Source organism: Meleagris gallopavo, chromosome 6 (assembly GCF_000146605.3).
Source record: "Meleagris gallopavo isolate NT-WF06-2002-E0010 breed Aviagen turkey brand Nicholas breeding stock chromosome 6, Turkey_5.1, whole genome shotgun sequence".
Lineage (NCBI taxonomy): Eukaryota > Metazoa > Chordata > Aves > Galliformes > Phasianidae > Meleagris > Meleagris gallopavo.
Window position 1 is genome coordinate 13,813,400 of NC_015016.2, and position 26,445 is coordinate 13,839,844.

At 37.6% G+C, this 26,445-nt stretch overlaps 1 protein-coding gene across 2 annotated transcripts; it reads left to right on the plus strand.

Annotated features, from left to right (window-relative positions):
• ITGB1 (integrin subunit beta 1) lies at positions 1–25,699 on the plus strand. Of its 2 annotated transcripts, XM_010712481.2 has the most exons (17): positions 1–111; positions 1,850–1,919; positions 2,156–2,241; positions 3,652–3,874; positions 5,801–5,971; positions 6,234–6,472; positions 7,380–7,535; positions 8,644–8,739; positions 9,606–9,695; positions 10,608–10,748; positions 10,870–11,072; positions 12,819–13,057; positions 14,446–14,668; positions 15,762–15,994; positions 17,767–17,933; positions 18,640–18,720; positions 24,477–25,699. In XM_010712481.2, the coding sequence occupies exons 1-16, from the start codon at positions 4–6 to the stop codon at positions 18,712–18,714; spliced, it is 2,520 nt and encodes an 839-aa protein (XP_010710783.1). In that variant the 5' UTR covers positions 1–3; the 3' UTR covers positions 18,715–18,720; positions 24,477–25,699. The 2 variants fall into 2 exon arrangements, with proteins under 2 accessions (XP_010710783.1, XP_010710784.1); XM_010712482.2 differs by lacking the exon at positions 18,640–18,720.
• Positions 25,700–26,445: the final 746 nt, after the last annotated feature.

Here is a 26,445-nt window from a genome sequence, read left to right on the forward strand (position 1 = left end):
CTGATGAGAGCGCTCATGTTCTTTGTGGCTGCTTCCTCTGCTGACCTCCATTCAGGCTCATTCCCCATCTTCTGCCTGCACTTCCTGGAGCACAATAACCCTCCCATCCAGGTTTGTAGTTGCACACATTTGATTTAGAAAGAGATTGCCTATAGAGTCCATTTCATAAAGAGTATTCCTGACTTACTAGTTTGCAAATGAAGGAATGCTCTAAAGTTATGTCAGATGTAATTCACAGGTCGTTTTTTCTGTTCCATTTTGTTATTTGGCTTTTTTTTCTTTTAACCAAAAAAATTTTATGCGCATCTGCACAATATCCAGCAGTTACTCCACACCGTATTTCTCTCAATTCTCCAGTGTCCAAACTTCCCTGGCTCTCTGGCTGCAGGATCTGCTGAAGACACAACTGGGCCAAAGTGATATGTCAGAGAAAATATGAAATGTAATCTTATTGTTGGATAAACTTTGTTAACAGAGGGTTGGCTTCTGTTTGAAACCTTCTCCAGCAGGTTTTAGAGCAGCTGTCCTGTCTAAGTTATGGGTCTGTGTGTGCAGAGTAACAATTACGAATGGCCCTAAATCAGCATGCAAAAACCAAAACTCAACTGCTGTGCTAATTTAAGCATCGTTCTCTTTGCTGCTAATTCATACGAATAATGGTATGTCTTCCAGAAAATGGCAGGTTCATTTTAAAGGACTGCCAAGTTTCCTTTTCCTTGGCTAAATTACAAAATAGCTTTTAGAACAAAAACTTGTTGTGAATTTTGATATTTTTAGGATGCCTGAAAGGGCCACAGTCAGCAGCAACATTTTAGGATTGCAAAGGAAACTGGCAGCCAGGACCCAGATTCACATTACTATAATGAGCAGAAGAGAAATTAAATTTAAAATAACTTCAACATTTCAAATATACATAAAAACTGTGAAGACTGACCCTACCTACTGTTGGGAGTAGAAGAAAATCCAGAGGAAAAAAATGATGTATGAATTTTTAGACCATAGTCCTGACTCTGGAATCCCGAGATGACTCTGGTATATGAAGTCTCTGGATTAATTCCTGAACACTGCTGCTCAGTGACTGTAGGTTATAGTTCATAAGCATTCAAATCTTGTTTCACAAAGCATATAGATTATATAGCTTGTATGTACTTATTGCTCTGGCAGGTTTTCATAAAGGTTTGTAGCTTTGGGAAAAGGGAAAAGTGTCTTTTCCTTAATAAGAAAGTTACCCATTAATTTTCTCTTGTCTAAAGGAAAAAAAAATAGCTGAATGGTTATCAGTGATGCTTTAAGTAACATCTTTTGACAGGAACTTGCTAGTTCGTAGTACAAGGTGCCAGGCTGGGCTGGAAAATGTCCTTTGAAGGTTCCTTGGAAAAGATTTTGAAAAGAGCCTGGAAGATTTTCTTGCCTTAAAGCAAAGACTCGAATAAGGAAGCTGTTTCTCTCTCATATTTCTCCGGTATCTTTATTTTGAAGATTCTCTCTGATGACATACAGAGCATCAGTACTAAATAGGATGTTAACATGTTGTCAGGTTTTGGTTTTCACCCTGAGTTTGCCCAAATTCCTCATACCTCGAAGGTTTACCTAACAAGAGTATTTCAAAAGAATGTAAGAAGCATCTTCCTCGTTTGATGTCTCATAAATACAGGGTTTGTCCATAAATGTGATTGTATCAGATGAAAACACATCCATCTGTCCAATTGGTGTGGACAAGGACATGTGATCTAAGTATTCTCTGTACCTAATGCCCCAGGGAAGGAACATAGTTACACGTGTTCTTTGGTGCAGCTTTTTTTTGCTCACTAGTTCACAGTAAATCACGCAATCTGGTTTTGTATTTCAGACTAATTTAACATTGCTCACATGGGCTGGCATCCTCTGTTGCTTGATATGGAGTGGATCTGCTCAGCAAGGTAAATCACTTGACTTTACTGCTTAATGTTGCTTAAAAACTATTTAAATTTAGCAATTACTTAGGATGATTAAATATGCTAGATGAGTTCCAATAGCAATATGTCACTTGTGTCTCTTATTAATAACCTGTCTGTAGTTAGAACTTAGTTTATGGGGCCACTATGAAGCAAACTAAAATTATATTACTGTCAGCACTTCTTTATAAATAAAGTGACCTATCTGTGTTCTTTCATAGGTGGAAGTGACTGCATAAAGGCCAATGCAAAGTCATGTGGAGAATGTATACAGGCAGGACCAAACTGTGGTTGGTGTAAAAAAACAGTAAGTATTGCACAATTCTTTTCATGGTTTGTTTTTCCCTTGGTTTCAAATTTAAATAAATACTTCAAATGTATAAAAACGTCTATTTTTGTCGGTTGTAGTTTCCTGTGGCTCTTAATCGAATCCCTATTTGTACTTAGAAATTCAATACCCTGATTTTCCCACTGTCCTGGGTTGAGTAGATCTTTTCACATGTTTACTTTTCTGTTTCTGAATATTAAGTGTTTGAAGATTTTACAGGCCATCTCATAACTATTTAAAATCGTTCCAGCATGCAGTCCATCTGGACATGTTTAACTGTATTCTTTCAGCGACATTAGAATAAGAGGTAAATTAGGACAGTCATAGATGGAGTAGAGGAAGAAAGTTGAGGTTTGTTTTTTGAAAGGAAGATGTTCACGTTTTTGTGTAGAGTTGGGGGTGGGTGACTGGTTTGTGAGGATGGGTTTATTACGGTTGTTAAAGAGAACTGGAAAATTTTCCTGTTTCATCTCTAAGAAGGTGTTGTGTATGTTGTGTATTTACTCACATGCAGTGTGTGCTGACTGTCCCTCCACTTAGTTTGTAAGCTTTAGGCATTTCTAGTAAACTGACCTGACTTTAGAATTTGGCCTTAAGCAGTCAGATTTATTGCAGGCTTTCATCAGCTTCTCATCAGGAACGGACAAGCTGTAAGATATATGTATTTACATGTATACTTTGAGGAGAGGGAAAAATGAGATTGACTGTCCTCAGTTAGAAACCATATTTATTCGTACTTCAGATCAGAGCTTTTTTGTATGTTTGAGGGAATGGTAATTTGTGCTCAGAGCAAGGCTGGGTGTGGTTTGGTTTAGAGGTTTTTCTTGTTGTTGCTTTTTTTTTTCTTTTTCTTGCTAACGGATCTTATTTTTGGATTGAGTTTCCTCCAATAAATAAAGAATTGTTGCCTGTCTTTCCCCTGCTCTGTCAGTGTATCTCCTTTGTTATGTTGTGGACTACTGGGATGCTCTTATATAATCACTAATTAGAGCCTTTCAAAAAAAAAAAAGTTAAAAGGGAGAGTAATTGGAATGTAGGCTGTATGAGTAAGCTCACATAATTGTCAGCTACGTGAAGATGTGAGCTTTTCCCATCAGCTGTAACTTCCAGAGTAGCTGATTTACAAAGATGCTCTGCTTCTGCCATTGGAAATATATCTATTTTCTTTCATCTTGCTGATATCTTTTACACAGTTTAGTATACATAGATGCAAACTCCTGGATTAAGCTACAGTCACTGATGCATCGAGTAAAATATGAACTATTGTGTTTTATTATCGTATTTTTTTAAAGGATGGAATAATGGTTAGGGAAAAAAAAAAGTATTGTGTGTAGAATATAACCGTTTGCAGAGCTGTAAATGTAATGTTTACTCATCCATATTTTCTAGGACTTTCTGCAAGAAGGAGAACCAACATCTGCCCGATGCGATGACTTGGCAGCACTGAAGAGTAAAGGCTGTCCTGAGCAAGATATAGAAAATCCCAGGGGTAGCAAAAGGGTGCTTGAAGATAGAGAAGTAACAAATCGTAAGATAGGTGCTGCAGAGAAGCTGAAACCAGAGGCCATTACACAGATCCAGCCACAGAAATTAGTACTGCAACTAAGAGTCGGTAAGGACGGTTTCATTCCAGGTTTTTTTTATGATTTTTCTGCCACCACCACCACAACTGCATTTTGTGTATTGAGTGTATAGTCATTTTGTTTCAGAAATGATCATTGTTCAGGTTATATGAGTAATAGCAGAACTATTCAGGTTAACCCCAGAAGTTGAAGTACTTTGAATACTGACAGATTTTTATAAAAGATAAGGTAGTTTTTTATCTCTTGTTCCCAATATATCTTCTGAGAAAACCGATACAGATCGTAAATATGTCCGCTTAGTTCAGTAGATGTATCGAAAAGATTAGATTCTTTTGTTTTCAGTAATATGCAGTTGATTTTCTGCAGTGCCACTTCTTGGAATGGATGTGGAGGAGTGTGCAAAAGCCTAGAGAGACTATGAGAGCTCCTATTCCTTGAGTTATTCCACTTGTCCAAAGTCTGCGTGTCTGAGCTGAATGGTTTTGCAGTATGCAGCAAGATTTGCTGTATAAAATAGGTTCCAGAAGCTAAAGAAGTGGACACAGAACTGAATTAAGGAAAACAGAGCAGTTATGTACCATTTCAAACCCATAAAGATTTTATTCAAATGGATAACAGGAAACAAGTCCTGTAGTTCACACAGTGTTTGAACATAATGGAGACTGTTCTTAAGGAGAGTTCCTAGGTGCTGTAAAGATGTCCAAAGAATACCTTGCAATTACCTATACATGGAACTAGCTGCTTGTAGGGGGCTGCTGTAATAAATGCAAGGTGATCTGAGGAAGCTTAGCATAATGAGAAGGAAAGAAAAGGAAGGAGCAGAAGTCCTTTTGCAGTTTTGGTGTTTAGTTCTAGTTACCCTTTCAGCTTCAAGAGGCTAAATAATCATCACCCTGTTGACACAATGTTCAGCAGACACATGAGGGACCTGGGCAACCGAAACCTAATGACCCAAAAGCTCAGTGCTCAGTTTACAGGCACTTGTCTTGGTCACAAGTTCTCTGATCAGAGACTGTGCGTACACAAGGGATGTTTGTTTTCTGTGCGGGTGCTTTTAAGCAGTAGCTAAGGAAACTCTAAATTTTTTGTTTTGTTCTGTTTGGTTGTTTGTTTGTTTGTTTTTAACAAAACATGCTGCGTAGCTGCCAGATCCATGTGTTCATCTCCTTTACCCATCCTATTTTCCTAATATTAAGCAACTATTTGCTAACTATTGAGCAGACTTAATCAGCAGCAGAATCCCTATTTAGTGACTAATGGATGGGGTGGAAAAAAAGATTTCTAATTCCATTCCTTATTTCCTATACAATAGGCAAGAGAATTCTTTTCCATTTAACTTGAGGGCACTTCTGTGCTGTCTTCCAACATCAGAATGGGACATGTGCTTCTGCTGGCAAAGCTCAGGGCCTGGGCTTCCAATTGCAACAGACAGTAACAAATTGTCTCACTGCTATTTCTACATTCTCAGTCTATACTTGATGCGGAGTACCTTTAAATATTCTACCCAGAACTGTTGTTTTATAAACCTATTTTAACACTGTTATTCCTAAACTAAACCCTTAGAATTCCTGCAGTCATCTTGGATGCAAATAGATATGGAAAATTTGTGTTATTAGATCTTACAGGAACCTTGTTAAAATTATTGCAAGCATCAAGATTTAAAATAGCAGTAAGTAAGAAAGGCTCAATTTTTGTCAGGCTAGTATCTTCTGTGGGGAGATAAAATGCCTTAGATGTGTGGTGTTGGGCATCTGAAAGAAAGGCTCTGTGAATTTTTTTCATTGTAATTTTATGTTAATCATATCAATTAACAGAAGAAAAAAAAGATCACCATTAATTAGTTCAAAACTTCCATCAATATCTGTAAGACTTGACTTTAAAAGGCAATTTTCCTGCCAGTGTGCTTATTGTGGAATTTGTAATGGCTTCTGTTTGTTGTTTAATCTGTGAAACAGGGGAACCGCAAACATTTTCATTAAAGTTTAAGAGAGCTGAAGATTACCCCATTGACCTTTATTATCTTATGGACCTCTCCTATTCTATGAAAGATGATTTAGAGAATGTGAAAAGCCTTGGAACAGCTCTAATGCATGAGATGGAAAAAATAACCTCAGATTTTCGAATTGGTAAGAAAGATTTGTTATTAAAATGTTTCCTTCCTGATGTTCTTCACACGATTACATGTGGAGAGGGACTTTTTTAAAACAAGCAGTATTGTGACTGAATAGAATCTGTTGAGCAATATGGAAATACTTGGTGGAGAAAGTAGAATGTAAACAAGTATGAGAAGCATTTCTGATGTCAGATCATCTATAATGAGTTTGCATTCTGTAAATAAGAGAGCTACATTCTTCAGCTCACAGAGTTTTTCTCATTTTTTTTTCTTAGGATTTGGCTCTTTTGTGGAGAAAACTGTGATGCCGTATATAAGTACAACACCAGCCAAACTCAGAAATCCTTGTACAGGTGACCAGAACTGTACGAGTCCATTTAGCTATAAAAATGTGCTCAGTCTTACTAGTGAAGGAAATAAGTTCAATGAGCTTGTAGGTAAACAGCACATTTCTGGGAATCTGGATTCTCCTGAAGGTGGATTTGATGCAATAATGCAAGTTGCTGTTTGTGGGGTAAGCATGTATTGGTTTTCTTAAAGTGAAATGTTCTAATTGTTGCTCAGTTAGATGAAATATAACAATAATACAACTGAGTGTTCATGGTGGCTGACCTGATGTTTCAGTTTGTCCCACTTTTGCTAGCAATATGAGGTACGCTAGGCAGACTGCATGAATACATTGACTTGTTTTGTGTAGACATGTAGTGAATGGATGAAACCAGCACGTATGAAGCACGTGGTCCCAGGTTGTGTTCACAGAAGATGAATGCATTCCAAAATTGATGTTTTTAAAGGTCTCTGTAAAAGAAAAGTCAGATTCTGCTCACAAGTGTATGGAGTTGTGAATTGGCAATTATGCTCCAATTATTTCAGTGTTATATGCTGCTTCTAGCTCAGGTTTCAGAGTAGCTTGATGAATGGTAATTCCTACCAGCTTCTTAGACAGAAGTAGATCAGAACAAGACTGTTGTATGTTTTTGGAGTTCTTATCCAGATCACTGCTGCCTTTCATGTTTCTGATCTGACAGACAGTTCTATGTTCCTATGCAGTATGAATTCCCCAAAAATGATATCTGAGGTTACTGTTTGTTACTGTATTGTTACGCTGCCGATCAGTGTAAGGTGTCAGCGCTTCCTGAAGCAGTCCAGAGTCTTGTTTTAAAAGAGCAGATAGAATGTTCATTACCTTTGGTGAAAATCCTACAGCAAATGTTTTAGAGCACACAAATATGAGCACTTATAACGTTTGAGTGAATTATATAATTTTCAGGATAATCCCTTCATTGTGTGGCTTCTCCTAAGTTTATCATGCACTCTCTATTTTTATTATGCACTTAACTCTTCAATGTTGGTCCATATTGCTAAAAAAAAAAAAAAGGTGGTACAAAATACCTGAACTGGTTCCTGTTTTTTTTCCTAAGGACCAGATTGGATGGAGAAACGTTACAAGGCTGTTGGTGTTCTCCACGGATGCTGGATTTCACTTTGCAGGGGATGGTAAACTTGGTGGAATTGTTTTACCAAATGATGGGAAATGTCACCTGGAAAATAATATGTACACAATGAGCCACTATTACGTAAGTCTTTACTTTGTCTTTAGGGAAATTAATATTTTTTGTGCTTAACTCAAAAAAAAAAGTCAAGTGGCATATTTTCTGAACAGTACATCTTTTGGAATTTACCCTTTTGCCTCTCTATTCAATCACATGACTTCTGCATGAGAAATGCAGAACTGCAAGAGTTATAGTTGGAAAACTTCAGGAAATGTCAACTTTCACTTGTGGTGCCTAATAACTCTGCTCATCCACTGGCAAACTGTGGTGCTGGCTCTATCCTGCTATTTCATCCTTTCACTATTATTAGTGCTCGGAAGTATTTCTCCTACTGCGCAGTTATAGATAGCATCATGCCTAGCTTCATTTACTTTGGGGCCCAAATGATAGATTCACCTGTCTCTGTTCATGAGAGTTGGCTTTTTATTTTATTTCATTTCATTTTTAAGTCTGTTAGGCATTTTGATCATTTGAGCAAGAGCTCTCGCTGATTGAGTATGCTGCTCATAATTTTGCATTCATTGCTAATTGAAATTCTGTAGAATCCTAGGACTACTTGACATCTTACAATACCAAATTTATGATAAGTATGTTAGCAGCATGGCCACTTTAGTTTATTGAGAGGTGAAGTAGAAGAAAGGTGAAAAGAAAAACATTTACTGAATAGGGTAAACACCAGTAAGCTTTACCAAGTTTGCACGTTCATATGTTCCTAAATTTAAGGGAGTGTTTCTCCAATGACAACTTAAAATTTATTCTGGAGCACTACCAGAAGTGGTTTTAATGGTATTAAGTCAGATACCTTTTCACAAATGTGTGGGAAAAATATTGAAGGTAACTGTGAGAATATTGAAATTAGGAATTGGAGGATTTCAGTGTCAGGGAGTATGACAGCATTTCTGTTCTCCCTTCCAAATTCGGCTCTCTTCCTGGGGCATACATGGAATCTTTTCGATGGATAATGGTTTGCAGGGGTGGCTTTAATTTGGATCCATAAGATAAGCTGGCTAGTTGGAAGTCTTACGAATGCTTCTAAAATTCTTTTGTATTTATAACATCAAAATATTAACAATTATTTTCTACTGAGTATCATAACTTTGATTTGCTTTATTTATTTAATTAATTTAAACAGGATTATCCCTCTATTGCTCATCTGGTACAGAAGCTTAGTGAGAACAATATTCAGACAATTTTTGCTGTTACTGAAGAGTTTCAGGCAGTTTATAAGGTAAGGATATATAATGCATTTTCTGGTCTCTGAATTTCTTTCCCCTGAAGAGACTGACAGCTAGGAGGCTGACTTAGATCTGAATTTATTCAAGTTAGACTGAATTTATTCAAGTTGCTTGATATGAAGTTAGAAGAAGTACAGCTGGAAGCGATCACAAATCCAACATTTGGCTATTCATGCTTTTATTATTAAGCTTTCCCCCATCTCCCCACTTATTCAAAGTGATGCTGTGTGTGTACGTAATTTCCAAGGAGAAAATGGATCTTGTACTTCTTAAGAAAAGAATTCTCCTTGGCTTTCTTAATAAGTAAAATGGCGTGGAGAACATATTTGTAATGCTACTTTTTATGAATGTTTTTACAGCAGAATAGCTTAGGAAAGTGTAGCCACTAATGAAGGAACACATTTTGTTCTTTGTGATCTGTTTATATTCCTCATGGTTAAAATTAACTGAACTGCTGCATATGATTATGAAATAGGAAATGACTGTGTGAAGGAGATGCATTTTTTTCCTCCTTTCAAGTTTTAAGGGTTTTTTTTCTTCTGGAAATCATAAATTGTATGCCTACCTCGACAACTGTTGTGCTTCTTTTTTAAAATCATGAAGATCTGTGGCTAATTTTTGCAAGAGAATATTTTATTCTGTTACAGTAACACGAATGCTTTTATTGCCAAAGTGCAGAAGAGAAAGGTGAACATTTGTTTATTCCAGCGGTTCTTGGTATGATCTCAAAAATCTGACAACACTTCAGCCTTATTTTTTGAAGTGATGCATTATCACCACACATGCATCTACAATGCAATTTATACTTGGATTGTTAGCAAGGCTGTAATTTTCCTTTTACTTTCATAAATATTTACAGGAACTGAAAAACCTCATACCAAAATCAGCAGTAGGAACGTTGTCTTCCAATTCCAGCAATGTCATTCAGTTGATCATTGATGCATACAATGTAAGTTCAAATTTTGTTTGCATGGTGTTTGTTTTCCTTGCTTCTAAGTTGTTATGAATTTTTCCAAGGTGGATTTTAAATTTTTCTATAAAATAGGAGGTTAGTATTGTGAAGGATAAATATAAAACCACATCAGGCAATCAGACACTGACAATGGAGATTAGAAGGCTACAGAGATTCACTGTTAAAGTTACTTAAAACAAAAATACAAAGAAAAGAAGTTGTCATCATTTTTTTCCCTTTAAAAAAAAAAAAGACACAAACCTGTTTCTTTAGAGCCTTCAGATTTTTACCTACCTTTCTTCCATGTGGAAAAGCAGAGGGCCGCTTTGCACTCTCTTGGCTTTAAGAAAAATGTTTTCATCAACATCAGTGTCTCCTACATTTGGACCCAGAATATTTTCCTCATAGCTGTGCTGTACCAAGAAGCACCATTTCCCCCTTTGGAGCACACAGCACAAACAAATATCTCCCGGTGCCCACGTGTAGCAGGGCTGAGGTGTGATAAGGGGTTACCTGGCATGGCTGTGAGCAGCCCTGAGCTGGGCTTTCTGGGCACCCCAGCACTGCCCAGCCCCAAGAGTGTCCCTCTCTGCTGAGCACAGGCAGACTCCATAGCATTTCCTTCTGCCCACGGCACGCTTGAGGGAAAGCATCGTGCTTGGATTCTGTTGTGTTCAGAGCCAGAGACAGCTCATGTTTCCCCAGGAGAGCCACTGGGCACAACACATTGAGATCGAGTCCCAAAGCCTCTTCTGCTGATTTTCCCACACGTCCTGCACTTCCCAGTGTATGGATGGCTCTGCATCAGTAAGAGGGTCAGAGAGCTACTTTGCTCAGTCTGTCCTGGATTTTTTCCATCAAAATGGTTTTGCAACTCCATTCTAAGTTAGCTAATAACTACTGGTTTAGTCCCTTTCTTCAGAGGTGATCCTGGAAAACAGTAAGCTACCAAAAGGAGTGACAATCAGTTACAAATCATACTGCAAGAATGGAGTCAACGACACGCAGGAAGACGGAAGAAAATGTTCCAACATTTCAATAGGAGATGAGGTAACCAACAATGCATGTGCTACTCTCAAATTTTACTTAAAATCTCTAACGCTTAGTGTTTTCTTTATTTCGTGCAAAGTTCCTTTTAATAACGTGAGACTTCATTTGTTTTTGTTTGCAGGTTAGGTTTGAGATTAATGTAACAGCAAATGAATGTCCAAAGAAAGGACAAAATGAAACCATTAAAATTAAACCACTGGGGTTCACTGAAGAAGTGGAAATCAATCTCCAGTTCATCTGTGATTGTCTGTGTCAAAGCGAAGGAGAACCAAACAGCCCCGCCTGCCACGACGGAAATGGGACATTTGAATGTGGAGCATGCAGGTAGATAAACGGACATCTTATTTATCTTTGCAGAAAGGAAATACGAGCTGTAGCTTTGTTTGCTTAATTGAAGTTGGTTTGAGTTTAATAGTTTCTGAGTGAAAGAACAAGAATTATTGTTACAGTCCTATTTTGACATACCTCATATCTGCAAATAATCTGTGCTAGAAGTCATAGTATTAGATTGATATTGTTGTACAAGTCAGAATTAGAATTTGGCCTTGATTTAATACTTTAAAGGATATAGGCCTTAATGCTTTATTTCCCACATTTAATTTTAAAGTCTGTGTTTATGGCAGAGAAAATTAATGATTACTTTGTGATATTTTTGCAAGTGTTCATACTGATTTAATTTCATCTTTCTAATGTAAAGTGCTGATTTCAAGAAGTTCGGAGGCTTTCTAGTTTGTGATAGGAGCTCCTACCCAGATTGGCATCAGTTGCTTCAAAGAAGGGAAAAGTAAAAAGAGCAGCCTTTTATTTTGGATGACTTATCCCCTCCTTGCTCTCTTTTCCTTGCTTTGTTTGTAACTTCTGGGGGCCTTATTACAATATTTCTTCCAATTGCATTGTAAATCTTTAGGCATAGATTTAATCATTTGTATAATTATGCTTTTGGAACTTCCGTTATTTCCCATTATATTGGATATTCTGGAGTTAAATGCCAGCAGGAGAATTGTTGAATATCAGCTTAGTAAGTCAAGGTTTAAACCATTTTTTCCCAAGAAACCAACAGCAAAAATGAAAAGCATTTCTTGTTGGAAAGTCTTTAGACATGAATGGTAAGAGCTGAATGCAATTAAGTACTTCCTTAGGAAAATAGGATCCAGGACTTCAGGGATCTGTTCTGGATGGTTCTTGCTCAGTAAACTGCATCTATAAATAAATAAAAATATAAAAATGTTATAAATCTTGTTCTTAAAACTTTGTGACTATTTATTAAAAATAATGAAAATGTTATTGACTTCTAGCTTATGGGACTTTGAGTATAGGACAGTCTTCCTGGTGAGGCTGATGACAGAAGCTGAGTGCTTGAAAGACTGAGTTATGACTAACACCTTAATATTAAGTAAGCTGAGGAATAAGCTACTTCAGACCATATACAGTAGATAAACTGCTTAATTTTGCAGTTATTTTTTATGTTCTCTTTAAATAATGGAAGCAGCTTCTCCCATCCTTGTCTGTAGAAAGAGTTATTAAACTTAGTATCACTGTTACTACTGTTCCTGGGGTTTGTTGCAAGGGTAAAACCTCCAGGTAAGAACAGCATTTTTCTTTTGCAACAGCAGCAATTTTGTGATGGAAGCATTACCTCTGATTGTCTTTTTGATAGCAGATTGTCAGTAGCTGAACAAGGATAACTTCCATTTGTTCATCAGTGTTTTAGCCTTGACACTGAGAATGCTGAATCCCAAAGGTCCCAGTTGAATTTGCTGATGCTCAGCAGCTCTGAAGATCAGCTGCTCCCCTGCCTACTTGCTGTTCTTGGGAGATTACTTTCACTAAAATTTGACAGCAGCTACATTGAGCAGTTATTGTCACTTAAAAGTAGTTGTTGTTCTGTCGCACCAGAGAGGGATTAATAGTGGTTATGTGGCAATCTATTAGGGTGGTGACACTTCTCACCTGGAAAAAGTTATCAATATAAGATCATTTTCATCCAGTTAAATCCAGCAGCTTCAAGAGCTGTTTTATTTGCCCAGAGAGATGGATTTGCACACTTTCAGTCATGTTCTTACCTTGCAGATGTAATGAAGGACGTATCGGAAGACTTTGTGAATGTAGTACAGATGAAGTAAATAGTGAGGATATGGATGCTTACTGCAGAAGGGAGAACAGTACAGAAATATGCAGCAACAATGGAGAGTGCATTTGTGGACAGTGCGTATGCAAGAAAAGAGAAAACACCAACGAAGTGTATTCTGGCAAATATTGTGAATGTGATAACTTCAACTGCGATCGATCAAACGGTTTGATTTGTGGAGGTGAGAAATTACTTCGGACTGCTCTGTAAGAAAAATGGCCAATGGTTTACAAATCTGTCAACTGTAGCCTGTAAAGTAGTTGTACTTACCTTAAAAATACATAGCTATGTGATAACAGTGGTAACATGCATAGTTTCAGTGGTTGAAAACACCTGTCTATTAATAAAACAACTCTTTGCAGTCGTGAGCATAGTGTGTGTTTATACACATTTCATCTTCCTTGAAGCACAGCTCCAAGAAGGATGTAAAATGAATTTGGCTTCTGCTGTTCATTACAGAATTATGCTCAGATATTATAGTAAAGAATGCTGAGACAACTGTCCTGACATTATAAAGTTATACTGGCTCAGTGTAACCATAGCGTCAATAAAAAGAGATAATGACCTCACTTACAGCCTAGTGTTTGAATTGGTGCTTGACAAGATACCAGTGAGATGCTATCTTGAGACTATTCTAGAGGTGAGTGAAGCTTAGAATGTGCAAGACCCAGGTAGACACCTTAAGTGCTTGAAACAAGATTGTAAATGGCAGTTAATTCTGGGATCAGAAGCAATTTAGAAGATCGTTTAGCACCTATGGTCTAATTTAATACATATATTTTGCCCTTTAACTTCCTTAGGCTCCTTTATATGTGGAAGTGTTCACTGGGTATATAACTACTCCTTCAGTTTTGACTCTGATCCAGAAATAAAACAAAGAAGCCCCTAAGCTTTAACTGAATTAAGAGAATACCTAGTCTGCCTGGTTTATTCAGAATACGCTTGTTGCTCATCAGCTCTCCAAAGGATAGCAGTGATGGTGGTGTTGTCCTAAGATACATGGTGACAGATGAGCATTGACCTAAACGCTCTACTTAACATGGAGATGGAGAGATGTAGCCATAGATCTTTCCATCCAAACTGCCCCGTTGGGGACGCAAGTAGCAGTAGCTGAATGAGGTTTTAGGGAGCCAAAAGTCTTTCATTTTTCTGTGATATGAAGTCCAAGATCTTTTTAGATCTTACTTTATAAATTTATGTAAAGATAGATTCAGAGACAGTAGTGATCAGTGCAGCTACGAAATTCTCAGCTGAAGCAATACTGTGATGCTCTCTGCCCATGAGGTATTGCCATAATCAGCTGTCCCAAATCTTGTTATTTCATTTATGAAAGGAAATCCAAATGTAGGAAATTGGGGAAAGGAGAGAAACCTCTGTAAGTAGAGTTTTCTTCTAAGGAATTAAAACTTAAATCTGTAGCTCTTTTGCTTCATTACTGTTTTCCTTTTTTGCCCACTGGGGTTCTCTTTTCCCTGTGTCTATCCTAAAATGGCAAACACTTGTTTATTACTGTCATAAATGTGTTTAATGTTAGACTTGATTACACTGAAATATCTTTTCAATCCACAGGAAATGGCATCTGCAAATGCAGAGTGTGTGAGTGTTTCCCCAACTTCACTGGCAGTGCTTGTGATTGTTCTTTGGATACCACTCCATGCCTGGCAGCAAACGGACAGATTTGCAATGGAAGGGGAACTTGTGAATGTGGTACTTGTAATTGTACAGATCCCAAATTCCAAGGCCCCACATGTGAGATGTGTCAGACTTGCCTTGGTGTCTGTGCAGAGCACAAGTAAGTAACTAGAAAGCCAAATCCCAGCTTATGTTTGTTTGGTTCTGTGATACGTTCTTACGCTGAATTTTGAAAATGAGGGTCTTGATACTGTGCTCTGTCCTATCCTGAAATGTAGGAATATCATGTAATCCCTTTAGATAATGGAAGTTGTTGGATGAGGATCAAGAAATACAAAACAAACAGTATTTTGATTGCTCCCAAATAGACTGTCTATCTCTTAAATTTTCCCTGCTGTTTTTTTGTTACTCACTGAAATGTTTGTGTTGTTAAATCAGTTTTGTATATTCAGATTGATTTGATTGACTTGGACAGGTTACAGCTTTATGTATGATTACCAAGAGCCAACATTCTGCAGAGCTGAGGAAAGCGTAGGCCTAATGCAGCAGGCTGTGAAGTCCCATCGTCTTGGCCTTTTGAAATTCACATAGCAAAAAATAAGCACAAGTATACTGCTGTTTCCAGAGGAGCTTTTTAAGAAGAAAATCCAGGTTTTTGAAAGTGAAGGATTTTCTGTGTACAAACTTTTGAAATAATAACTTTATGATTGGTGGCTGTGCTGATTCCTGCCACTAAGGATTCTCTCAGCTGCTATAAAACTCCTGATCAGTCTGCTTTTTTTCAGTGATGTATTCAGAGTGATGACTTACCATAAAACTCCTCACCCAGTTTGTCCTTCTCAGCCCAGTATCTCATACAGTGTTTTATTGTAAACCTTCTGTTCCTACCCTAGCTTGTCTGAGGGTATTCATTTTCCTGGTACAGACGTTGAAAAAGTTGTAGATATCATTCCTTTTAGACATTTAGTTCTCTTGGGTTGGTTGGTTGGTTTTTTCCCCTCCCTGTCCTTGAAGCTTGTGACTCATTTAGTTAAACAGGAATTTGGTAAAGCAGGTCTTTGTTAATCTAAAGGTACATCAGTGTTCTGACTGGTAAAAAGTTAAGTGGTTTTTTGGGTTGGTTTTTTTTTTAGCTCTTATGTCCATGTTGTTTGTTTTTTTTCTCTTTCTCCTTTACGTTTCTTTACATTAAATGCTAAAAAGCTTTTGTGAACACATGAGAAAGCATTATTTCTGATCATGTATTTCCACAGGGACTGTGTTCAGTGCAGAGCTTTCGATAAGGGAGAAAAAAAGGAAACATGTTCTCAGGAATGCATGCATTTTAACATGACACGGGTAGAAAGTCGAGACAAATTGCCGCAGCCCGGCCAGCCCGATCCACTGTCTCATTGCAAAGAAAAGGACGTTGATGACTGCTGGTTCTACTTCACATACTCAGTCAATTCAAATGGTGAAGCCAATGTCCATGTGGTAGAGACACCAGGTACGCTAACTAATGTTGCCTTCTCTTCCTTCACCTTAATTCTCACAGATGTTGTATACTATAAAGTAGCTGTGTTGTTCTGCCTGAGTTGCATTCAGAAACAGTATCTGCTACTTGCGTGAGAGTTGCAGATATCCAGAACTGAAGTGGCATTTTAAAAATCTAAGTCTCTCTAGACCTGTTTTTTCTAAGCTTTCGGCTGACAGAAACAAGTTTGGTTTTTTGTTTGTCTGTTTTTTAAGTCAGTCAGAGATCTAAGTTTGTTTTTCATGTATTTCGTGTTTCTGTTTGGTGCCTTTGGGCTTGTATTACCTGTCCTGCAGCAACTGGTAGGTATCTGAATTTTGCTTTCTGTTTTTTGACTGAGCTGGTACTGCAGAATAGAAGTAGTAGTGCACGTGGATTTTTGTTGTCATTTTTAATTTTTAACAAATGGAAACCAGTCTTGAACCCAAAGGGGGGGAAAAAAAACACTCAGATTTTTATAAGCCTTACACAAAATATAAGCCTTGTTTGTGTGTTGATACGCTTAGAACTCCTCAAGGAATTTTTGGATCTGATCACTTGAATGATCATCTCTTAATATCCACCAGTGGTTAAATTCTTCCTGAGTTAAATAGCACTTTCAATTAAGAATGTTTTAAATTCTTTAGAAATGTTTTCTAAAGTGTAGAGAGAAAGATCTTGAGCCCCATATTCTCTTAGGACAAGTGAACACCCACCCAGTATGTATGGAACCTGGCCTTTTCTTCCCATATAAATTTATGTTGCCTTAGATAAGAGTGGAACCAAGCCTTCTGAAGAATTTGTATTCTGCAAGAGGATTTTGTATGATATGGGCACTAGAGGAGCAAGCTCTGTCTGACAGAGCTGGGTTTGGTGGAGCAGATGTTCACTCCTTACTTATTCCCAAAGAATCCCTGCCCTTTCTCTTCCCACTTCTTCCCCCCTACTGCAGCATCTACAAAGATTAGAAGACCACAGTTTGTGTGGAATCTCTGTTCATATGGACGTAGGAGTAACAGCAGTTATCTTTGCTTGTGATACTTTCAGTCAGTGCCTTGAACTCTACAAAAGCCCTTCATCAGATTGTGAATATTGAGAATTTTTCTTTAACTGGGTTAATCTCGAGGTTATTTTTGCCCATTAGTTAATGCATTTTTCAGCTTTGTTATTATTTTCAAACATTCATTTATTTTGAAGGTGCCTGATATTTTTATCCAAGGATGTGGGTTTTTCCACCCTCGGCAGAGACCAATTCCCAAGATGAGAAAATATCCTAAAAACATTGTCCCATAGAAGTGAAGTGTCATTTGCTAAATATATAGAAATAAATAATAGAACTAATCTGAGATAAAGACGAGGAACACTGTTCCCTTACAATACTATCTGTAGAGGCATTGACTGACAAACTAGACATTTGTCCCTCTAGCACCATCTTTGATTTAGAGCTCCTGCACGTTTAAAATACAATTACTAGTTATTTTATCCAAGTTCTCTAAATGAATAGCTTAAGAGGTTAGCAGTGTGCTGATTTCATCATCAGAATAATGATTATTCTATTGCTAAGATTAAGCAAAAAAATAGAAGGACAAATATCTGGAACATTCCAAAGATGTGCTGCTCCAAACTTCTGTAATTTGACATGAAAGTAGTATTAGCATTTCTCAGATATTTAAAATAATGGCTTCAGTACAAAATGAACATTTTTAAAAGCATCTGAACATCATTATCATTTGTAAAGTCATGTTTCTCTTGTTTTTGTACCCTAGAATGCCCTAGTGGCCCTGACATCATACCCATTGTAGCTGGCGTGGTTGCTGGAATTGTTCTTATTGGACTTGCATTGTTACTGATTTGGAAACTACTAATGATCATTCATGACAGAAGAGAATTCGCTAAATTTGAAAAGGAGAAGATGAATGCCAAGTGGGATACGGTAAGCTGGGAGGCTTCTATCTATAAAACAGCTATGGTAATTGTTGAGGAATAGATTTCTTTTGTTCACATGCCCTTCATGTTTCAAATTTGTTTCTCCATAGGACAGGAATTTCTCCCAGTTCCTCCTTTTTGTTTCAGATTGTTTTTCCATAGGGCAGGAATACAGAAGTATCCTTATTTTAAGCTGACCTGAAACAAGTGTAATTTGTTATTAATAAAAATAAATAAATAACTAAAACAGACCTTCAAGAAGTACATCTTGACTTAAAAAAGTGAGTAGTAACTTCAGTTGGAATAAAATTCCATTGAGAAAATGTGATGGTGACAGAATAGTTCAGCAAGAGATTTTGTTAACAGAAGGATGGTTGCTACTGGTTTGTTGAAACCTCCTCAACCTCTTGACAACAACAAAAAAAAATGTAAGAAACGTAAGCCTTTGGTCCGTAGGCTTAGGCATGCTTTTGGGTTTCTGCTCTAGGAAAATGTAGGCATCTGCTAATTCCCATGTGCACTGGATGAGAAGAATTTTTTTTAAATCTCTTAGGAAATCTTTTTATTTAAGAAAATGAATTAGTTCTACACTGGTAAAAATGTTACTAACACTTTTCTTTACATATATGTAGCATGATTTTTTGGGTGATACTTGAGAATGTTACTTTTTTCCCTGTTGAATTATTTGAAATTGACCGTTTCTTTTACTTCAGCAAGAAAACCCAATATACAAGAGTCCTATTAACAATTTCAAGAACCCAAACTATGGACGTAAAGCTGGTCTCTAAGTCTCAGTTTGTATCTTCTTTCATTTTCTTCCTTTTGTATCCTTTGCATGTCACTTCAAACTCACTGTGTGTCACAATCAGTTAATCACAGTTTGAGTCTTGCACAGTTTATCTACTGCTGCTTTGGTTCTGGGGTTTTAAAGAATGCAATTTGAAAATCTAACTTGTTTTGACAGAAGGATTGCTTACTTACTAATACCACCAGTACTGGCTTACAAAACTATTCTACAAGTGATTTATTTTCATGAACTGTTTGTGGATAAATATGTGGGTATATAACAGCACAGTAGATAGGATTTATGAAGCTCTCTGGATTGTGAAGAAAAACAGAAGTTCAGGGAAGGATTTATCTTCTACTCCCTCAAATCAGCAGTAAGTTTGCTTGAAGCTGGTATGTTTTCAAACCTAGTTTAGATGTTCCTAAGATATCCCAGCTTGTCAGTATCACCATTTTTTGTTGGTTTTTTTTTGTTTGTTTGTTTGTTTTTTATTAGAATAAGTCTGGAACATTCAGAGTAGCCTCACAGGGTGGATTTGTAACTGCTTTGGCTTATCAACATAGAACTATCCCATATTTGGAGTGTGAAATGCATATTCTTTGCTGCTTTGGTAATTAAATATGCACTTAATTCTTTCAATTCCCATTTCTGTTATAACTGGTAGTATCAGCCCTTGTAGTTCAGTCAGCTTAGGGCCCTCCTTTGAAAAGAACATTCACACAAGAGCAGAAAATGTTCTTGTCCGCTCTGGATGTATTCTGCCTCAGTGTCTGAGTCCTATTAAACTTTGTAAGAACCCCTAATTTCTGTTTGGAACTGCTAACTTCAGTTCTCTTCATACCCAACAATTAACAGCAGCACCCCAAACACCAAGATGGTAAACCAGAAGTGACAGATAACCTATGAAGACTTTGCTCTTGCACTTTCCTGAGTGCTTTAGGGTATCTCCTCTTTCCCTGGGACACCCAGTTGCTGGTGAAGGAGATGGGGATGATAGTGAGGCAGTGGGTGTCAAATGAATGTTGAGGGATAAGAAATATGGAATAAAGGGAGGAAGTAGAATCTGAGAAAGTAGGGAAGGCATTTGCATCCCTTTAAATATCAAAGGGTTCAGGAGCCAGTGGAAAAGGAGCTATCTCTATGATTTCGTTCTTTCTGCTATCTCCCTTTCTCAGCGTCGCACTTAAAAGAATTTGTAAAGAGAAAATGAGGGGAGAAAATAGGAATAGAAAGTATTTAAGTTCTTACCTGTGCTCCCCATGACATTTCCAAATACTTTGCCTAGCATTCTGAGTTCTAGCCTGATAAATGTACTTTCCTTTTCTCTTTACAATCATTTCACTTTTGAGTGTATCCCAAATTGGTGGTAAAAAAAAATGTTTGTTATGCTTGCCACACCAACCACGTTCACCTTCTTTCCACTTTTCCTTCTCTGCGCTTTTTTGGAGAGGAAATTGAGTTGTTGCTCCTTTCTAACATTTCATGCAATCCATCTGTTTGAGTCTCCATTACCGTCTTTTGTGCTGTTCACTGAGTTGTGTATTTTCTGTTGCGTGCAGAACAAGCGTGTAACAAACCATGTGGTATGTAACTTCCATTCTTTGGTCTCATTCTCTGCTCTGTGACTCTCCCAGGATATGATGTCCACAGTGTTGCCATTTCAAAATTTACTTATTGCTAAAAGCTTTCCCCTCCCTCCTTTTTCCTTGGAAAGATTGAATTCTGCCTTTTTGTTTCACTCCCTGTGAAGATTAAAAGGAACATGGCAGAGTGTGGGTCTTCAAGTAGATTTTATCTTTGCTCGTATTCATAGAAATAGCTGAACTTTGGAGATACAGAGGGAGGCATTTTCGTTTTATCAAGCACCAGGAAAGCATTGGTGCAGTAGGTTGGCCTTAGGAAGAAAAAGGAGAAAATCCTCCTTTTCCCAATAACAGAGATTTTCTGAGGATCTAAAATTGCCATTAAGAATATTTTTTAATAGTATGCTAATGGTTTTCTTCCGCCAATCACAGGGTGATGCCCTCTGCCATCTGCATTGCCCCTCAAGCGTGGCCCTTGCTTTACCCTCTGATTCAATTGCTGTATTTACAGATTGACAGATGCCTGTCTTATGTTACTGTAAAATAACAAACAGCAGTCATATTGTAGAACATCATTATGAATCATAGTAAAATGGGGATTAAAACAAGTAAAAACATTTATGAGAGCTCTTGAGCAATGTATTTGGGTGAGTTTAAGTATTCTGGGCAGTGACTTAAGAGTGACTTACGACTTTAACCCATTAGTAAGGTAGGTTCTCCAGGTGACTGTTGAAACAGCAAATCCGTGGAGAAGAATCCTGTGTTGTAAACTCATCTTCATTCAACACCAGGCTGAACTGTTTACCTCTGAACAGCCCAGTCTAGTTAAAAATGAGTACTGTTACAAGAACATGGCACTTATTCTCTGATAAAGCTACTTTTATAAATATCTCTATTCCAACATACTTCACCCTATTTTGTATATAGTTATTGTTTGTTGGTTTTTACTGTTCCATCTTGTTGTTGCATAAGTGTGCATGATGTTTTCATTTATAAGGGCTTATGGCAGAAGTGTTTTTCCTAATGTTGCATGCTTAAATCAGTGCATTTTCTGCATTGGCATAAAGGAAATGGGTTTACTTAAAAAGCAGTAGCATTTGTCTAAGCAAGTTTGGTGTACCATATTGTAGTTACCAGTTAGAAGTGCAGAATGCTGCTAACCTCTGAAAGTTTGTTCTATGTCCCAGCTGCAAGAGGGCCCGAGTGCAGTGAGGGTTGTGTTAGACTAGTGGCTGTTCATTTGCTACTTCCATCTCAGTTCCACTGAAAAGCTCTAGCTCGATCTCTCTAAGCCAGGGCTGAGATGCAGTGCCTGAGTACAGCTGGCAAGGCCAGTGCTGTCAGTGCCTGCTTCATGGAAGTATTTGGGTACCTCTGTTCTGGTAAAAGGCAGTAGAGCCACATAAGCTGCTCAGCTGATGAAGTGTGAAGTTGAGCTGAACAATTTTGGCTGTGCTGACTGAATCTCCATTATTTGTAATGGGACCTGATACACTTCAGCTGATATGGGGAGACACCTTGTTAAGTGCCTTATCCTGTGACCTAAATTTCACTGTGCATTTCTGAGAGTTCTTGCAAACATAAATGCAAGTACGCAGGAAGGCAGTATAGCGTTTCACTTTCTTTGTAAAATCAGCCTTGTGCTAAAGAAAGAGCACTGATACTTCATATCATTACTTCTTTTGAAAAAGCATTAGACTTACAGTCACATCTTGAAAACTGCATTTTGAACCGATTCCAAATTCAAATTAAATTATACCAGCTGCACCCTGCAAATTTCCAAGTTTTACTGCTAAACTTTGGATTGACAACTAACTGAAGTTATCTCTCTTTTGTAAGTAAAAAATGCAAACTTACACCTCACTGTGAGTGTTGAAGGTTGAAAGCGTGGTGTAACAAATGTTATACCATGCCTTGCTATTGAAAAGCTCTGTATGTATTTTCTAGTCTGCATATGATACAGCCTATTAAGCTTACAGATTTTCTCTGCATTATACATTTTACTGTTTTTGGGGGGGAGAAGTCTGTGTTAAAACTTATCTAGAGAACAGTCAACACAACGTTGCCAAGCATTTAAACATGGTGATGAAAGCTCTCGTCCCTCACAGTTGGATTATTTTCTGCCTTCCAGTTTCATCTGTATGTTACTATGGGAAGTCTTAGAATAACAATATTCTGCAGGGGATGCGCAAGACATTTTGCCTTGGTAATTTATGTGGCTGAGAGTTAGCAATGCAATGCTATTTCCATGATGAATACTTTCCCTCCACACCCCTCATCTCTTTCTGAACTAGTAGATGATAGGTTTTTAACCAACACAGCATTGCCTATGATCTGTTGGAAGAGTTTTTTGCCGTTACTGAGTGTAGCCTACACTGGACACCTAGTTGCAGCTTCACCTCAAACCAAATGATGCTGATTCCCCTCTTGAGGAGTTAGCAGAGAATACTGATTTAAGGAAAAAGATACTATGTAGCAGTCCAGTTTTTGGAGCTGAGAGATTAGGCTTGGGAACTCAGCCCTGGCAATACTGACTGTGCCTTTCTGTTCCTTGCATGGAGAAAAGGCTACTTTAAGGAGAAATACTCTTTTTTGTTGGAGAAGAACTGTGACAAAGGCAGAACCCCATCTAAATGGCCTTGCCCTAGCAGCAGCCACTGTTGTTTGGGTGCATCAGTCAGCTTGTCCTGTACTAGGTCTTGCACACAGAAAGTAACAGAATTTCCCAGTTACAGAAGTTTCAGCCCATGTAGTTTTTCCTCACCTCGTCACCTTGTGATACATCCTGTAGTATTTGTAGTTGATGTTTCGGCTTTATAATAAAAAATAAAAAAAAAAAAAAAAACAGACATGCCTAATCTCTATAAATCACGTACATTTATAAGTGCTTCGAGTTCCTTACAAATGAAAAGATTGTTCAGAGCAGCATCTCATGGCATGATGCGACCCATTTTATGTATAAATATTAATAGCTTGATTTTGACACTTTACAGAACACCTCCTCTATGCCATCTGATCTCAAGTGCTGTGTGTAGAACAATAAAAATCTACTTGAAAATCTGCTTTATTAAAGCAGTAAGTCTCCACCAGACACAATTTGTTCCACACCAAAACCAGACTATCAAAGATGAAAGAAAAAAAATGATGTCCAGAAGTGGGAGGCAGGGGGTGAGAGCAGGATTTCCTTTGATTGACTGTAAGGAAAAAAAACCTGAAATATTTTAAATGCTATGTAATTAAATAGAGTGGAATTGAATTATGGTGTAATAAGACATCTTAGTTGAGAGGAATTTCAAAGGGCGAGATACTCCCCTGTTGCTGATGAAGACCAGATATGGTTCTGGCCAGAACTGTACATCTGACATCTGCTCTGTACTGAACTTCCTCAGGAATTATTTGTACATGCACAGAAGAGTTTGATGTTGGTAAACAACATTTATTTAGCTTGAAGTTCAGCTGTGATAAGAGCACAGAACAGGAGATCTAGGCTGTGCTGGCAGAATTCTCGCAATAGCCTCTAATGAGATTCATCTCTTCATTTAGAGTTTAAGCTGTTCATCCTAGGTGTGCAAGGATGTGCCATAAATGGAGTAAGACTTACTAAGATAAATCGCGTTTGCATCACTACAGCAATCTTTCAGATTTAACTGCATTTTGTACATACCAGGAGGGAGGAGGGAACCTACAGGAACAGAAGGAGAATTACAAGTGCTGATGTTCAACACTGAGTATTGATATGTATTGTTAAGATGGTACAGGCCTTTCCTCTGTGTTTCAAGAATTCAATTATAATATGAAATAAGCTATTTAATGTTAATTATAGCAGAATGTGGTCATTGAACAGTCATAGTTTCAAATGATATTGTTTGCAATTCTGTTCTTTAAAAACCATATTGGGCTCCAGACTTGAGCTGACTGCTCAGCCTGAGATAGGAGCGTATGTGGTTCAGCAGCTTTAAAAGAAATCTGTGACATAAACTGAGTAGGATCTGCCTAACGCTTTGCTTTGTTAGCTGAGCATGCCTTTAAGTTGCTAGAGGGAAAACTAGCTTTACTTAAGCTGTTTGTGTACAAACAAAACATTAATGAGAAATTTCTTAAACTAATGTTCATTCTTGTTTAAAAAAACCTGCTTTTTTCACATCTCTGAATGTTAATGCAAATATTTTTCTTTTTCTAGGGTGAAAATCCTATTTACAAGAGTGCAGTGACAACTGTGGTCAATCCTAAATATGAGGGAAAATGAACACTGCTTGTATAACTTCACAACACTGTATGCAGCGTAGCAATTTTTGTAGTCACAGTAAGATAGATTTAGGGCAAACTGCAGTGATTTTACTAATTCATTACATATAGGTTTGTTTTCCTGTTCAGGTTTTGAGAATGTACCATATGTAATTTTTTATGTTTATTTTTAATTTCTTTTGCAAATAAAAATCAGTGCCAGGGGTCTGACAAAAAAACAAAAAAACAAAAACTTGAGACTGTGTAGCCTAGTCAGCTAAGGTCACATGGTGCCTTTTTGACCTTTTCCTCTCCCATGCTGTGAATCTAGATCTTCTAGGGTGTGCTAGTGCTTTGACAAGACTGGGAGGGAACTGGTTAAAGCAATCAGCATGAGGGCTCTGCCTAGCCATTTAGCATTACAATTTGTAGCTTTACAGGGAAATCAGGGCTTGAGTTTGCAGATATATTGAAACTCATGTAGCATGGAGCTGGTGAATTGCTGGGCTTCTGCTTGCTAGACATATGATTAAGTAGATGGTAAGTTGAATGAGTTGGAAATGAGCAGTGTAAAAGGTGGAAAAAGTGTGAGCATGCTTATTTTTAATTTTTATAATTGCTTATTGTCAGGGTGTAGTTAAGATGAAAGGGTTTGGAAAGAATTCTAAGAAGGAAAAAAAAAATAGCTTTAAAACATGTGCCATTACTGAGAAAGTTGCTGACTGGTAACTTGCTTCATTTTTCTTTGTAAATTCAAGCCCTGGTTGGGCAGTATCATGAAGTGCTTTACCAAGACATCCTCAAAACACATAAGGGCCTTACATCATACTGTGTCTTTCTTGTGTAATGTTTCTTTAGTCTGGTGCTTTGTCACACTCCTAATCTTTTTAACGTGTTTGGTTGCGATTCTTTGTAATATTTTTGTATCAACACAAGCGTTTTTTTTTTCTTTTTGGGCAGTCTTAGCTGTAAATTTGCCTTTGCCCTGTAGCTAAGATTGCATAGTTCGTCATGTGACAAGTCACACATTTTTGCCATGTGCCATGTATATTTGCCTTTGACCATTCAAACTGCATTATAGTCATATCCTTGTTTTAAGTGCCTTTTTATTTTAACAGATGTTCACTTTTTACAGTGCTATTACTGAAGTTATTTATTAAATAAAAGTACCTTAAAATACTTGCGTGCTGTCTCTTTGTCTTGTAGAAGTAGATCTCATTTAGAACAAAGAAGAAAAAGAAAAAAGAGAACTGTCTGATCGGGCAAGAGATAATAAAAATTGTAGTAGTATAAAGCATGTTTTTTAGATCAAATCTGAGAAGTTAGGTAAAGTGATCTTGGGTAAAAGAAGTTAGATGTACCAAGTGCGCAAAGGCCAGGGTGCAGCACAGTGCTTATCGCATGGGATGACAACTGATGTGAAGCCACAGCATGTATGCTAAACAATTTCTGTAATTTAGGACTGTTCTACCAAATGAACTGTTTGGTTAGTATTGTTTCACGACACACAGCAAATGAGAAGAATAATGTATTGTTTTTAAGAAAAGAAAAGCTAATGAGCGGGGCTCTGTTTTAAAAGTTGTTTTCACTATTTTCAGTGAAACAAAAGTTTCAGACTGTTTTCAGTCTGAGGGCAGAAGCAGCCCAGTTTCCCTGAAATGTGTGTGACTGAAGTGCCTCTCCCCTAGAGAGGCAGCTGGAGGTAGGAGCCAATTACTGGGCAGACCTGGTTGTTTAATGCCACTGATCGGCAGGATTGTGTTTATGTTGGTGTCTTCAAGCGGTTCAGTCCTTACCCACAGCCAGAGCGGCATGTGCTCATGTGGCAGTGATGGAGGAGAGTGGAGATGCAAGGGCCAGTGGCTGGATAGAGCACGTGTCTGAGCTCAGTCGCTGCAGGGATGAACACTGTGTTTCTGTCCATA